The sequence below is a fragment of the Scophthalmus maximus genome, chromosome 3 (assembly GCF_022379125.1).
Source record: "Scophthalmus maximus strain ysfricsl-2021 chromosome 3, ASM2237912v1, whole genome shotgun sequence".
Classification (NCBI taxonomy): domain Eukaryota; kingdom Metazoa; phylum Chordata; class Actinopteri; order Pleuronectiformes; family Scophthalmidae; genus Scophthalmus; species Scophthalmus maximus.
In genome coordinates this window covers 562501-572827 of record NC_061517.1, presented here as the reverse complement: position 1 = coordinate 572827, position 10327 = coordinate 562501, and the positions used below count along the sequence as shown (strand labels likewise).

The window sequence follows — 10327 nt, the reverse complement described above, 5'->3', positions numbered from 1 at the left end:
TCTCTGAAGTTTAATACAGCTTGTAGATGATCTAATTGACATGCTTGATATTTTCATAGTTGTGTAATCACTCACAATTTCCAAATCAGTGGGGGATGATCAATAAAAACTATTGAAGTCCTATGATATGACCAATCATGTGATATAGTCTTTAAGTGTGTTATATTTCTCTTTATCACACTGAGATCCACATGCGTGTTTTGAACGATTCAATGGCGGAAGCAGAAAACGTGAAAACACCACATGGAGGCGACTTCACTGCAAGGACACTTTAATTTATCAGAAGCAATAAATATTCACATCTCAATTCTCTACTCGTTCAGTACACAAAATACAAACACAAAGGAAAAAATTGAAATCATTTCTTCAAAATAATATCAATAAGTGCACTGACATATAATCTTTTTTTAGATAGGCTTTAATAATTTATATCATGGTAACTCATTCTCTCACCTTCAGTCTGAAATCATAAGAAAGGAAAAATAAGTTTTGGGCCCGTCCCTCTGTTGTATGTACACACGTAGTGGCACTCACATGCACGCACCTGAATACAGACAGGGAGCAGATCATCCCATAGTTATGATAAGAAGCCTATGTATAGTAGTATATGTACATTCATGTTTATACAGTACAATCTATTCAATAAGTGCAGATATATCCATGCAAGAAGAGTCAAAAGGGACACAAGAAAAAGAAAAGGCCAAGCCAACACAGACCTATGAAATATTCATTTGACAATCGTGACTCTCTCCAAATCTCTGTAAAATACTTTGTCTTGAGGATTCTTCATTTCCTGCAGGAGCTTGTTCCACACAGATTCCTTCTCTCCTGAATCAGAGCACTTGTAGTTTTCTCTGGGTAATTCATTAATGGCACTAGAGGAAAAACCACACCAGTGCTCAACTTCAACAACAGCAGTAGCAAAAAGGGACGACACTTATACAAAGCCCACGGAAAAAGAAAAGGAAACACAGAAGATACCTGCAGGCTATGTTACATTCTTGACTTTTTTTCTTATTTTTTTACATGAGGAGGCCTCAGCTGGATGCCAAGGCATCGGAAAATATAATCAGAGATTTCTAAAAGTGGCAGAAGAGGGAGGACTAGAAGAAGAAGGCCATTTCTGACTTAAGACATCACGTGTGCAAAACCACAAAACCTCATGTCAAAGCGTGCGTCTTCAAAACATGGAGAAAAAAACACAATGACTAAATCTGACGAGTGAGCAGAGGAAGAGCATCAGCACAGTCAGGTTTTTTTTTCTTGTCGGGGAGCCTCATAAAAATGAAATATTAAAACAAAAACATGAACTCAGATCCATTCTGTAATTTCAAGTTTTGGTGACCACCCTTTTAGAGACTTCTGCTCCCGTTCCCTCACATCAAACGACAGAAAACAAAGGTCAAATTAATTATCAATCTATAATACTAATTATAAGAAAAGATGAACTCAATGGAAACCATGGTACGATGGAAATAAATCACACATATCAGAACTCCCTCTGGTCAAACTGAAGGATCCATATGTGCATATACTCTCTATGACCATGTACAAACATCTGCTGATATAATTTATCACTGATCAAAACAGTTATTGGACAATATTCATCACTCATAGCAGGTAGAATATCAATAAAACAGCAAGAAGCTTCAGAAACATTCAAAATATATTGTTGATTGTACCAGTAATCCCCCCGGAGGAGGAACGCATTCTACAGGCCGGCGGCTCCTGTCGACACGTAAAAGACCGTTAAGCAAAAGACTGTCAGGAAACCGTGCGCTGGTTCTAAAGTTTAAGACAAAGCAACGTGTCTGAGGTTTTTTTTAGAAAAAGCTTGTCAACAAAAGCAGAACCTGCAAAAGTGGACAGAGACATCGTGAAGCCAAGGAAATTATTGCAAAGTCAAGGAACATTTTTTTTTTGCAACTCTCTCTCTCTCTCTCTGTTTTTAATGCCAAACTCCACTGGAATGCATCTGGTGGTTCAGTCTTTATGTACATCCCCGTGTAAAGCAGCTGGATTCATATGTCACATCATCACATCTCGATACTGTACATGTAAATAGTCTCAGACAGGCTCAACTAGATATTGATTTAAAAACTGAGGCAACATACCCAGATATAGATGTACTGTAGTTCCATCTTCGATTATATGGCTATAGACTTTTTTGACATTGTGTGTGAGTGTGTGTGTGTGTGTGTGTGTGTGTGTGTGTGAGTGTGTGAGTGTGTATGTGTGTGCACATGATGTTTAACTGTATCTCCACCTACATGTGTGGGAAACGGAGGTGAAAGTAACAGAGACGAAGCAAACTGCGTTTCTTCTTGTCACTGCCGCTGCTGCTGTTACTCTCCGTCCTGGCGGACTTGCTCCTCGCCCTCGCTCTGCCCACCTCCTCCACTCTGTCGTCTGACCTCTGACCCCTGCGACCCCACATCCTGCTCACACCACGGTACTTATCCGGTTGATAGGCTTGGATTTGGAGCTGCCCCCTGTACCTGTCGCTCCAGCCCCCGTCACCTGCGGCCCCTGCTGAGGCTGCCCGGGGTGCTGGGGGGGGAGAGGGGAGAGAGGTGTAAGAGGGGTAAGGGGGGACGAAGGGGGGGGTAAAGGGGAATGCGGTGGGGGAGGGGGGATAGAAGAGAGAGGTGGGTACTGGGGCAGATACGGGCCGACGGGCGCTGCGTGATGCGCATTGACGGAGGCGGACGGCAGGTTGTGGGGCAGCGTGCCGAATATGAAGTGTGTTTGGTGGGTGGAGTGGCTGCCCGGGTGGGGGGTGTGCACGTGTCCGGGGTGGGTTTGGGAGTGTGCGTGGGGGTGCGGGTGGGAGTGAGACAGGGTGAGGGGAAGTTTGGTACCAGGGACGCCGCCCCCTCTGATAGAGTGTGTGGGCTGCACATGGTAGAGGGCAAACTGGGGGTTCGGGGAATGTTGGGAGAGAGGAGAAAGGGGGGGGGGACACCCCACCACCATGTTGGCGTAGCGACCCGGCAGCCCATGCTGGGAGAGCTGGGAGAGATGGGCCAGCTGCGGGTGCTGGGTGAGCGGTGTGCCAAGCGGTGGGCGACAGGGTAGTGGGCCTCTTTGTATAGTATGAGGGGCCACACCTTGCAGAGGAGGGGGGACAGTTTGGACGTGGTAGCGATGGTGATGGTAGTAAGGTGGCGGGGGCTGCACGGTGGCCGCGTGACAGTACTGTGCGTGCAGTGCCTGGATCTTGGAAGGCCCCCCCTCCAGCTGGCACAGCGATGAAGGGGAGTGAGGAGGGGCCCCTCCCGTAGTCAGTGGGGGGACAGGTGCGGGGTAAGGTGGCCCCGGTGGAATGAGGGGCCCTGGTGGTTTGGCGCGTTTGCTGCCGAATAGTGAGCCCAGGAAGGAGCCGCTGTTGCTGTTGCTGTTGCTGCTCCCCCCAGGGGCGCTCGCCGCTCCTGCTCTCTCGACACTGCTGGAGACTCCCCCAACTCCTGTCCCAGCAGTGGTATGTTGCTGCCCCGGCCCACCCCCCACCCCCGTCCCGGGGCTCAGGATGGGGCGATGAGGCCGGAAGTCTTCTGTTCCATAGCAGCCAGGAACCACGCCCGGCACCGTGTAGCGCTGGTGAGGCTGTGGGCTGCTAATGATGGAGCCCTGCGACGATAAAGTCATCGTGTTTTAAAATATCACACTGGAGGTTTGCAAGTCAGACTCTGTTCCACTCACATCATCATATTTGTACTGGGAGAAGAAGAGAGACATGCATGGGAAGATATTAACGCTCACAGCCATACAAAGGGAGTCGGGTGCAGGACACATGCATGTACACCATCTATATGCACACTGTACACACAGTGATGAGCTCGGGAGGGTGACGGGCGAGTCAGGGGAGGTGATACACGTCTACGTCTAGTCTCACTGACACTTACTTCCATGGTACTGTCCAGAGAACCAACACTGTTCCTGCGACCACGTTTCCCTGCACCCGACCAGGAAGAATCAGGTTAGCAAAGAGCGGAAGGTTGGAACGTTTGTTCACATGTTTATTAAAGATAAGAACTGCATGAGCTTTGTCTGAACGTCAGAGAGAAACAGGAACAGGATGTCGCAATAGAAACAGAAAGAATAAGAAACACAATTCACCCCGGCTGACAGGAAGGAAGTGGAACTGACCCCGCCCCCGAGGGTCTGTTGACTCACCTGCGTCCGATAGGTCCCTGAGAGATGAGCTGAGCGCCGTGCGCTTCAGACCCTCGCCCACCGAGCAGTTGTCGTCGAAACTCGTCCTGCCCAGGGTGCCGTTCACAACGTCGCTCTTCACGCCTCCTCCGACCAGACTTCCCGTCAGCAAACTGGGCCGCATCACGCCTTTCTGTTTCTCCAACTCAGCTGTGAACAAACACAGTGAGGTTCAGACCGAGACGGAGACATGGTACAGAAACAACGAGCCATAAACCTGCAACAGCAAACACCAACTGCCCATTCTCTCATAAACAGAACAACGATTGTCTTCCACAAGTTACAGTTCACAGCGATGAGCAGTAGATGGGGCACTCACATTCAACTCTGTATTTCTCCATCTCCTGCACTTCTGCAACGCTCTCCCTGAGGTCGCTCACGAAGCGGGTGCGGTCCTGCTGACTCGGAGCCATAAAGACGATAAGAACTTTCCTCTCCGCGCCCAGGACCGCTGAGGTCAGGCGGATTCCGTGAGGGTAGTCTGACAGAGGAATAAAACACCTTGATCATCAAACACGGCAGCTGAGTATCGTTGAAATGTGCAAAAAGAACCAATGGTTCCTCACATGAGTTCTGGAACATGTGCACTTGCATCTCAACCAAAGGGAACGATTGTCTGAAACTGTAAGTCACTGAGGTTTTCTTCTTCTGGAAGATTTTGGTCACCTGTTGCACAACGTACAGTAGACGATATACATCATACAGACTGACAGACATCATGGAAGGCTCACAGGGGGATGTGGGAGTCTTACCACCAGGAGGTCGTTGAAGAGGAAGACCTCTCGCTGGTGCACCCCCGTCCTCTGAGGGCGGTTGGGGTCGGGCACCTCGTAGAGCTGGCAGCAGCACACCAGCCTGCGATGGGGCAGGGACAGAACCTGCACGCACAAAGACATGAGGGTTCATAAATTCACACCTTCTTGTCCCAAAGCCACTGACACATCATGAAATGTTCAGTTTGTTAACTAACAGGCTTCTTGCCCACAATGACTCTCTCCACCGCCTGCACTTGGGACACGTGGTCGTCGTTGGTCCGCAGCTCCCACTTCTGTATCCGCTGGTAGATCCCGACGAGCAGGTCGCGGGGAATATCCTGACCGTTGTCAACGCCTAGGGTGGAGACGAGAGAGAGGGAGGGTTAACCAACGCTCCTCGCTACTGTACGAGTCACAAATTATTCAGTTTATCTGATGGGAAAAAAATCGATCTAGTGATATTTACATTTTTCACACCTGAGGCAGAAAGCTTATTAACTACAGAGCTGTGAATAACGAATAACTCTACTTGTTATTTAAATGCATGCAGATGCAAAAAATGAATATCAAACATATCTTACAACACATTTTACTGTCGTTTCTACAAGAGCAACATGACGTAGACTGTTACACAAACACCGTGTTTAAAACATGAAACTGACTGGTTTCAGACTCAATGAACTCAATGAACTCAACGAGGACAATGTTCTCCAGAGTTCGCCGTTAACACACGACGAACGCAGCAGGAGACCGTCCGAGTCCGACGCGCTCACAGCGTCTGCGTTCTGTGGCGTCTGGGTCGAGCAGCAGGAGACGCTCGTTCGCTCGCTGTGGATTCTCCAGAGATCCTCCTGCTGTATTCTCACATCGCCAGAGATTATACTCGAGGGCTGGCAGGAGAAACTAGGGAGAATATCTGGAGCAACATCTGCAGACAACTGCGTTCTCACAAACATCCCCTCCAGAGAAGTTGAGGACGATGTCACATAACTGAACACTGTCTGACGCGTGTGTGTGTGTGTGTGTGTGTGTGTGTTTCCTGTTGAGCAGCACCTCTCAAATTCTTGATGAAGTCCTCTAGTTTCATCTTCCTCTCGGCTTTGACGTTGGGACTGTACATGTCTGTGTTGAGGAGGATTATGGCGAAGGCCAAGATGAAGATGGTGTCCGGGTTCTGGAACTGCCGAACCAGGGTGGGATTACACACACAGTACCTCTGACTGCACGGGAGACAGAAACAACATACTCATACATCATACTCCAGCCACGGGGCTCCAACTGCGTCAGTCAACAAGACAAAGGCATCAGACGAACCTGAACGCCTCGATGAGCCGCTCCACTTTCTGGGCTTCTCCCTGAACTTTAATCTGAGCCTGGAATTTCCTCAGAGCGTCGTCCAGGTCCATACCTGAGAAGTCCATCTCATCCACCACACAGCTGTAAAACACAGGCACAGTCTCACCGCTGCTCTTCCAGATCACAAGGCACAGTAAGATCGATCCATGAAACACGTGATGCTCCCACACTCACTCTAAAACATCTTTGTTGAATTGTTTCTGCCGGTTTCCCAGGAACTCTCCGATCATCTGCCTGCTCAGGCCCTTCCTCTCCAGGATGAAGCGAGCGATCCCGACCGGAGTGTCGGACACAAACCCTCTTTCGATCAGGTACTGGATCCCTTTCTCTGGCTTCCTGCAGACGATGAAAACAACTCAGTTCTACAGTTTCGTCACCATCGAGACAGTTTCTCGTCGGCACCTGAGCTACATCTTACTTGTTGAAGAGGTTGAGGCCGATGCGGTACTGCCGCCTCTGCACCACGTCGCTGTTGAAGGGCGGAGAGTCCCAGCTGTGGCGGCTCTCCCTCTGGTACGTCTGCTTGCCCAGAGGCGGCAGAGGGTCCCGCAGGCTGTCCTGCGACGACGAGCCCGAGCTGCAGTTCACCGTCTCGTTGGAGTTGGTGGTGGAGTTGAGCGAGTCGTTGTCTCCGTCTGAGCAGCACGGCTGCTCCAGACCACCGGGGGGCAGCGCCGTGGAGGACGACGAGGACAGCGGGGTGGTGGGGGGCTGCTGCGGGGAGGAGGAGGAGGACGGCGTGTCGGGGTACTGATGGTGGTGGATGGGATGGTGGTGATGGTGGTGGTGAGCCGCCACCTGGTGGGGGATATGCGTGGGTAAGGGTCTGCTGGGGGCCCGGGTCTGACCCTGGGCGGCTGCAGTGGAGGTCTGGCGGGGGCCTGTGTTGGGGGAGTGTTTGAGGGTCCCCTGAGGGGAGCCAGCCCCCCCCCCAGGCTCCTGCTCATAGACCAGCTGTCTGCTCAGCGAGCCGCGGTCCGAACGGTCGCTCATGTCCACGGAGCTGTCGCTGGGCGGCTCGATGGTGAGGAGGGGCAGATGTGCGCCCCTCAGACGATAGTCCCTGCACTCTGTGCACGGGGTGCTGCGCCGACTGTTGCTGCTGCCCCCTCCCTCGGTGTCCCTGCTGTCCTCCCGGCCTCCCACACCACCGCCGGGGCCCCAGTACTCTGTGTCTGTGCTGCTGGGGGCCCGGTCGAGGGACAGGGGTGACGACGGCATTCCATCGTCCATGTACAGCGTGACGTCGCTGTACGAGGTGGCCGTACTGTCGCCGTGCATGCTGAGTCCCCCCCCGGCTCCCCGGGCTCTTTCCCCCAGGCCTCTCTGGGAGGACGGGTTGCTGCTACTGCTCCACACACACTCGCCAAAGTCTTCGCTTATACCTCCGCCCTCCCTGCTGCCCTCCTGGGAGTCGTCGCGACCCGCGCGGCAGGTGAGGGCGTCGTCGATCGAGTCGGCCAAGGATTTGACCTGGAGGACACACAAAGAGGAAAGGCAGTTGGTAGGTGCGCGGCCGTCTCCGTCCTGCTTCACAATCTCATGTCAGCAAGTGAAACCTGTTATTTTAGTGCATGAGTAGATGATACGCCCTCATCTCATTTCGTCTGTCCGGTGCCTTTAAGACTTTCATTCCCTCTATAATTGAAAGAAAAGAGAGGAGCTACCTGTTTGGAGAAGGAGTCCTCCAGGTGGGTGTAGCCCCCCGGCCGGTCCGGGTCGGGGGAGTGAGGAGGCCCGATGGCCACATTGTGGGTGAAGTTGGTCTGCGTCTGCGCCGGCTGCGGAGGCTGTCGCTCGTCGAAGGAATACTGCAGTCGCATGTTGGACAGGATGATGCGTCGCGTCATGCGGCTCTCCGAGGCGGAGCTCCGGAGGCGCTCGAAGTTCTTGTTCATGCGATACTGTCTGAAGGCCGTCTGGATGGTCCTCGCTGCTCTGCGACTCACGAACGAGCCGCCGTACTTTCTCTCCAGCATCTCCACCTGGAGAGGAGCAGAAGGAAGAACTCAGATCACACATTCACTGTCTGGACATCAGGTATATGTTTGCTCGAGCTCATGGCTTCTAGGAGACCCTCAGCATCGATACCTTCTTGTCCTGCAGATCCGTGGAGAGTTCATAGCTGTCTGAAAGGGCCTTGCATCTCTTGTTCTCTTCTTCCTCTTGCTTGCGAAGGGCCAGACTAGCCGGTTGGTGGCGGGTCCGTAGGGCCCAGGCCAGGCTGGCTGAGCTGGAGGCCGCCACGCATGAGGGGCCCCTGGTACCGGAGGGCGCGCCGCCACCGCCAACGCCGCCGCCGCCGCCGCCGCCGCTGCTGTCACCGTAGCGTTCAGAGCCACGCAGGTAAGACGTCTGGCTGAAGGAGATGTCTTTGTGGGTGCCCGTCTCTGGACACTGGGACTCCCCTTCCACACTGGAGGAACAAGCAGCAGGCGTCAGGATGAGTCACAGGTCAGTTCCCAAAAATGACATCAAACTTGTAAAAGAGAGAATAAATTAGTACTGAGGAGTTTTATAATAAGAACTTACATGTAGAACTTAGTGCGGCGAGGAACTAACCACCTCTTACGGGAGCTCATGGTGAACTTGTGACACTGTCTATAAAGTCACTGATGAGGCCTCTGGCCTCTATCGACCTCCAGCGAGTCCAGACGACGGGTTAATGAACGACCACATTGAGCCGCGTGGTGTTTTACTGTCTCACCTCGTTCCTTCTCTCAGTCTACGCTCGTCTGACAGCAGCCACAGAAACACACACACCTCCACTGCCACATACCAGCGACGCCACGCTGACAGGAAAAACCAGGTTGTTCTGTGAGCGGCAGCTTGCTGTTAAATGTCCCGACACACAAACACATTTCCTCAACACGTCATCCCTGAGTCGCTCTCACTCAGGTCTGGTACAGAGGCGTAAACACCAGCAGCTGCAAGATCGACCACCAGGTCCCCGGTTCGGTTCGTCTGGATCCAAACTGCACAACAACAACCACACAACTCATCAGGAAAATCCCCCAGTGTTGCAGACGGAATCCACCCGAGTCAGAGTCAGTGAGTGTTTGAGAGAACAGCTTCAAAGTCACATGCTCCTGAGTTTCCTGCTCCGTTTGGCCGCGCCCCCGTCGGTCAGCTGGGCCCATAACAGGGCAGAGAGGGGAGGGGGGTCAGGGGTCAGGGGTCAGGGTGGATGTGTGAGGTCATCACAGAGTTTAGAGTTTAGTTTATTAAGACTGAAACGGACTGAAGCGGTCGGTGCCTTGTCCACAACGTGACCATTTAGACTCTAAGAGGGTCGACGCGTACGCCCCCCCCCCCCCCCCCCCCCCCGTCACTGCTCCACTTCCTGTGTTGCCACGGCCGAGGGGAAACTGTCTGTCAGCAGGACGTCCTGTGACTTCAGGCGACACGGGACCAGTCTGACAATAACACAATAACAATAACTCCCAGTATGTTGCATAACATGAGTCACAGCTGTCTGAACACCATGACATGATCCTGACACCTACAGGAAAACTCTTTTCACCACAGCTGAGTGAAGTTATACACATTTAACAGCTTATCCATAAATCGATATCTCAACAATTTGCAAGGAATCCATCACAACGTTAACAGATTGTGCTCAGTTTACATTTACAACAAGTCAATGCTGCATCTCTCCCTATTTTGTATTTTTCATGTGCAGTATCATTTATCATTCCTCCTCCTCTGCTCCTTAAATAGAGAAGCTGAGGGAGGGAGGGGGGGGGTTGCCTGGTGACGGTTGCCGTGGGACCTTGTGGGCGGTGAGGCAGTTGTTAGGATGAGAAGCGTAGTTGCCATGACGACACATTGCCTGTTCTCACCGTTAAGGAGGTGGGTGTTGAAGATGCTCCACAGGTTGTAAATGACAGCGTCTTGTTATGGAAATGGTTCAAACGCAGAAGGAGCCGCGTGAACACGCTGTCGTGGTAACGAGTTAGTTATTAATCAGGAGGCCTGGATGAATCATATCACTGTGAGAA

General features: G+C 52.0%; 1 protein-coding gene across 6 annotated transcripts in view; it reads right to left on the bottom strand.

Moving 5' to 3' along the window:
• Positions 1 to 254: 254 nt before the first annotated feature.
• Positions 255 to 10327, bottom strand: part of iqsec2b (IQ motif and Sec7 domain ArfGEF 2b) — a 25462-nt gene continuing 15389 nt past the window's right edge. For 3 of the 6 annotated variants that reach the window (XM_035645014.2, XM_035645013.2, XM_035645018.2), the window contains 13 exons: positions 8418 to 8742; positions 7994 to 8311; positions 6745 to 7799; positions 6501 to 6662; positions 6285 to 6407; positions 6024 to 6190; positions 5186 to 5325; positions 4968 to 5093; positions 4782 to 4881; positions 4535 to 4696; positions 4177 to 4365; positions 3906 to 3955; positions 255 to 3630 (listed from right to left, as the gene is read on the bottom strand). In XM_035645014.2, coding sequence (XP_035500907.2) covers positions 2443 to 3630; positions 3906 to 3955; positions 4177 to 4365; positions 4535 to 4696; positions 4782 to 4881; positions 4968 to 5093; positions 5186 to 5325; positions 6024 to 6190; positions 6285 to 6407; positions 6501 to 6662; positions 6745 to 7799; positions 7994 to 8311; positions 8418 to 8742 — 4105 coding nt within the window. In that variant the 3' untranslated portion in view covers positions 255 to 2442. Of the gene's footprint in view, positions 3631 to 3905; positions 3956 to 4176; positions 4366 to 4534; positions 4697 to 4781; positions 4882 to 4967; positions 5094 to 5185; positions 5326 to 6023; positions 6191 to 6284; positions 6408 to 6500; positions 6663 to 6744; positions 7800 to 7993; positions 8312 to 8417; positions 8743 to 8858; positions 9457 to 10327 lie in introns of those variants that run through there. The other 3 variants (XM_035645017.2, XM_035645015.2, XM_035645019.2) reach the window with 3 other exon arrangements.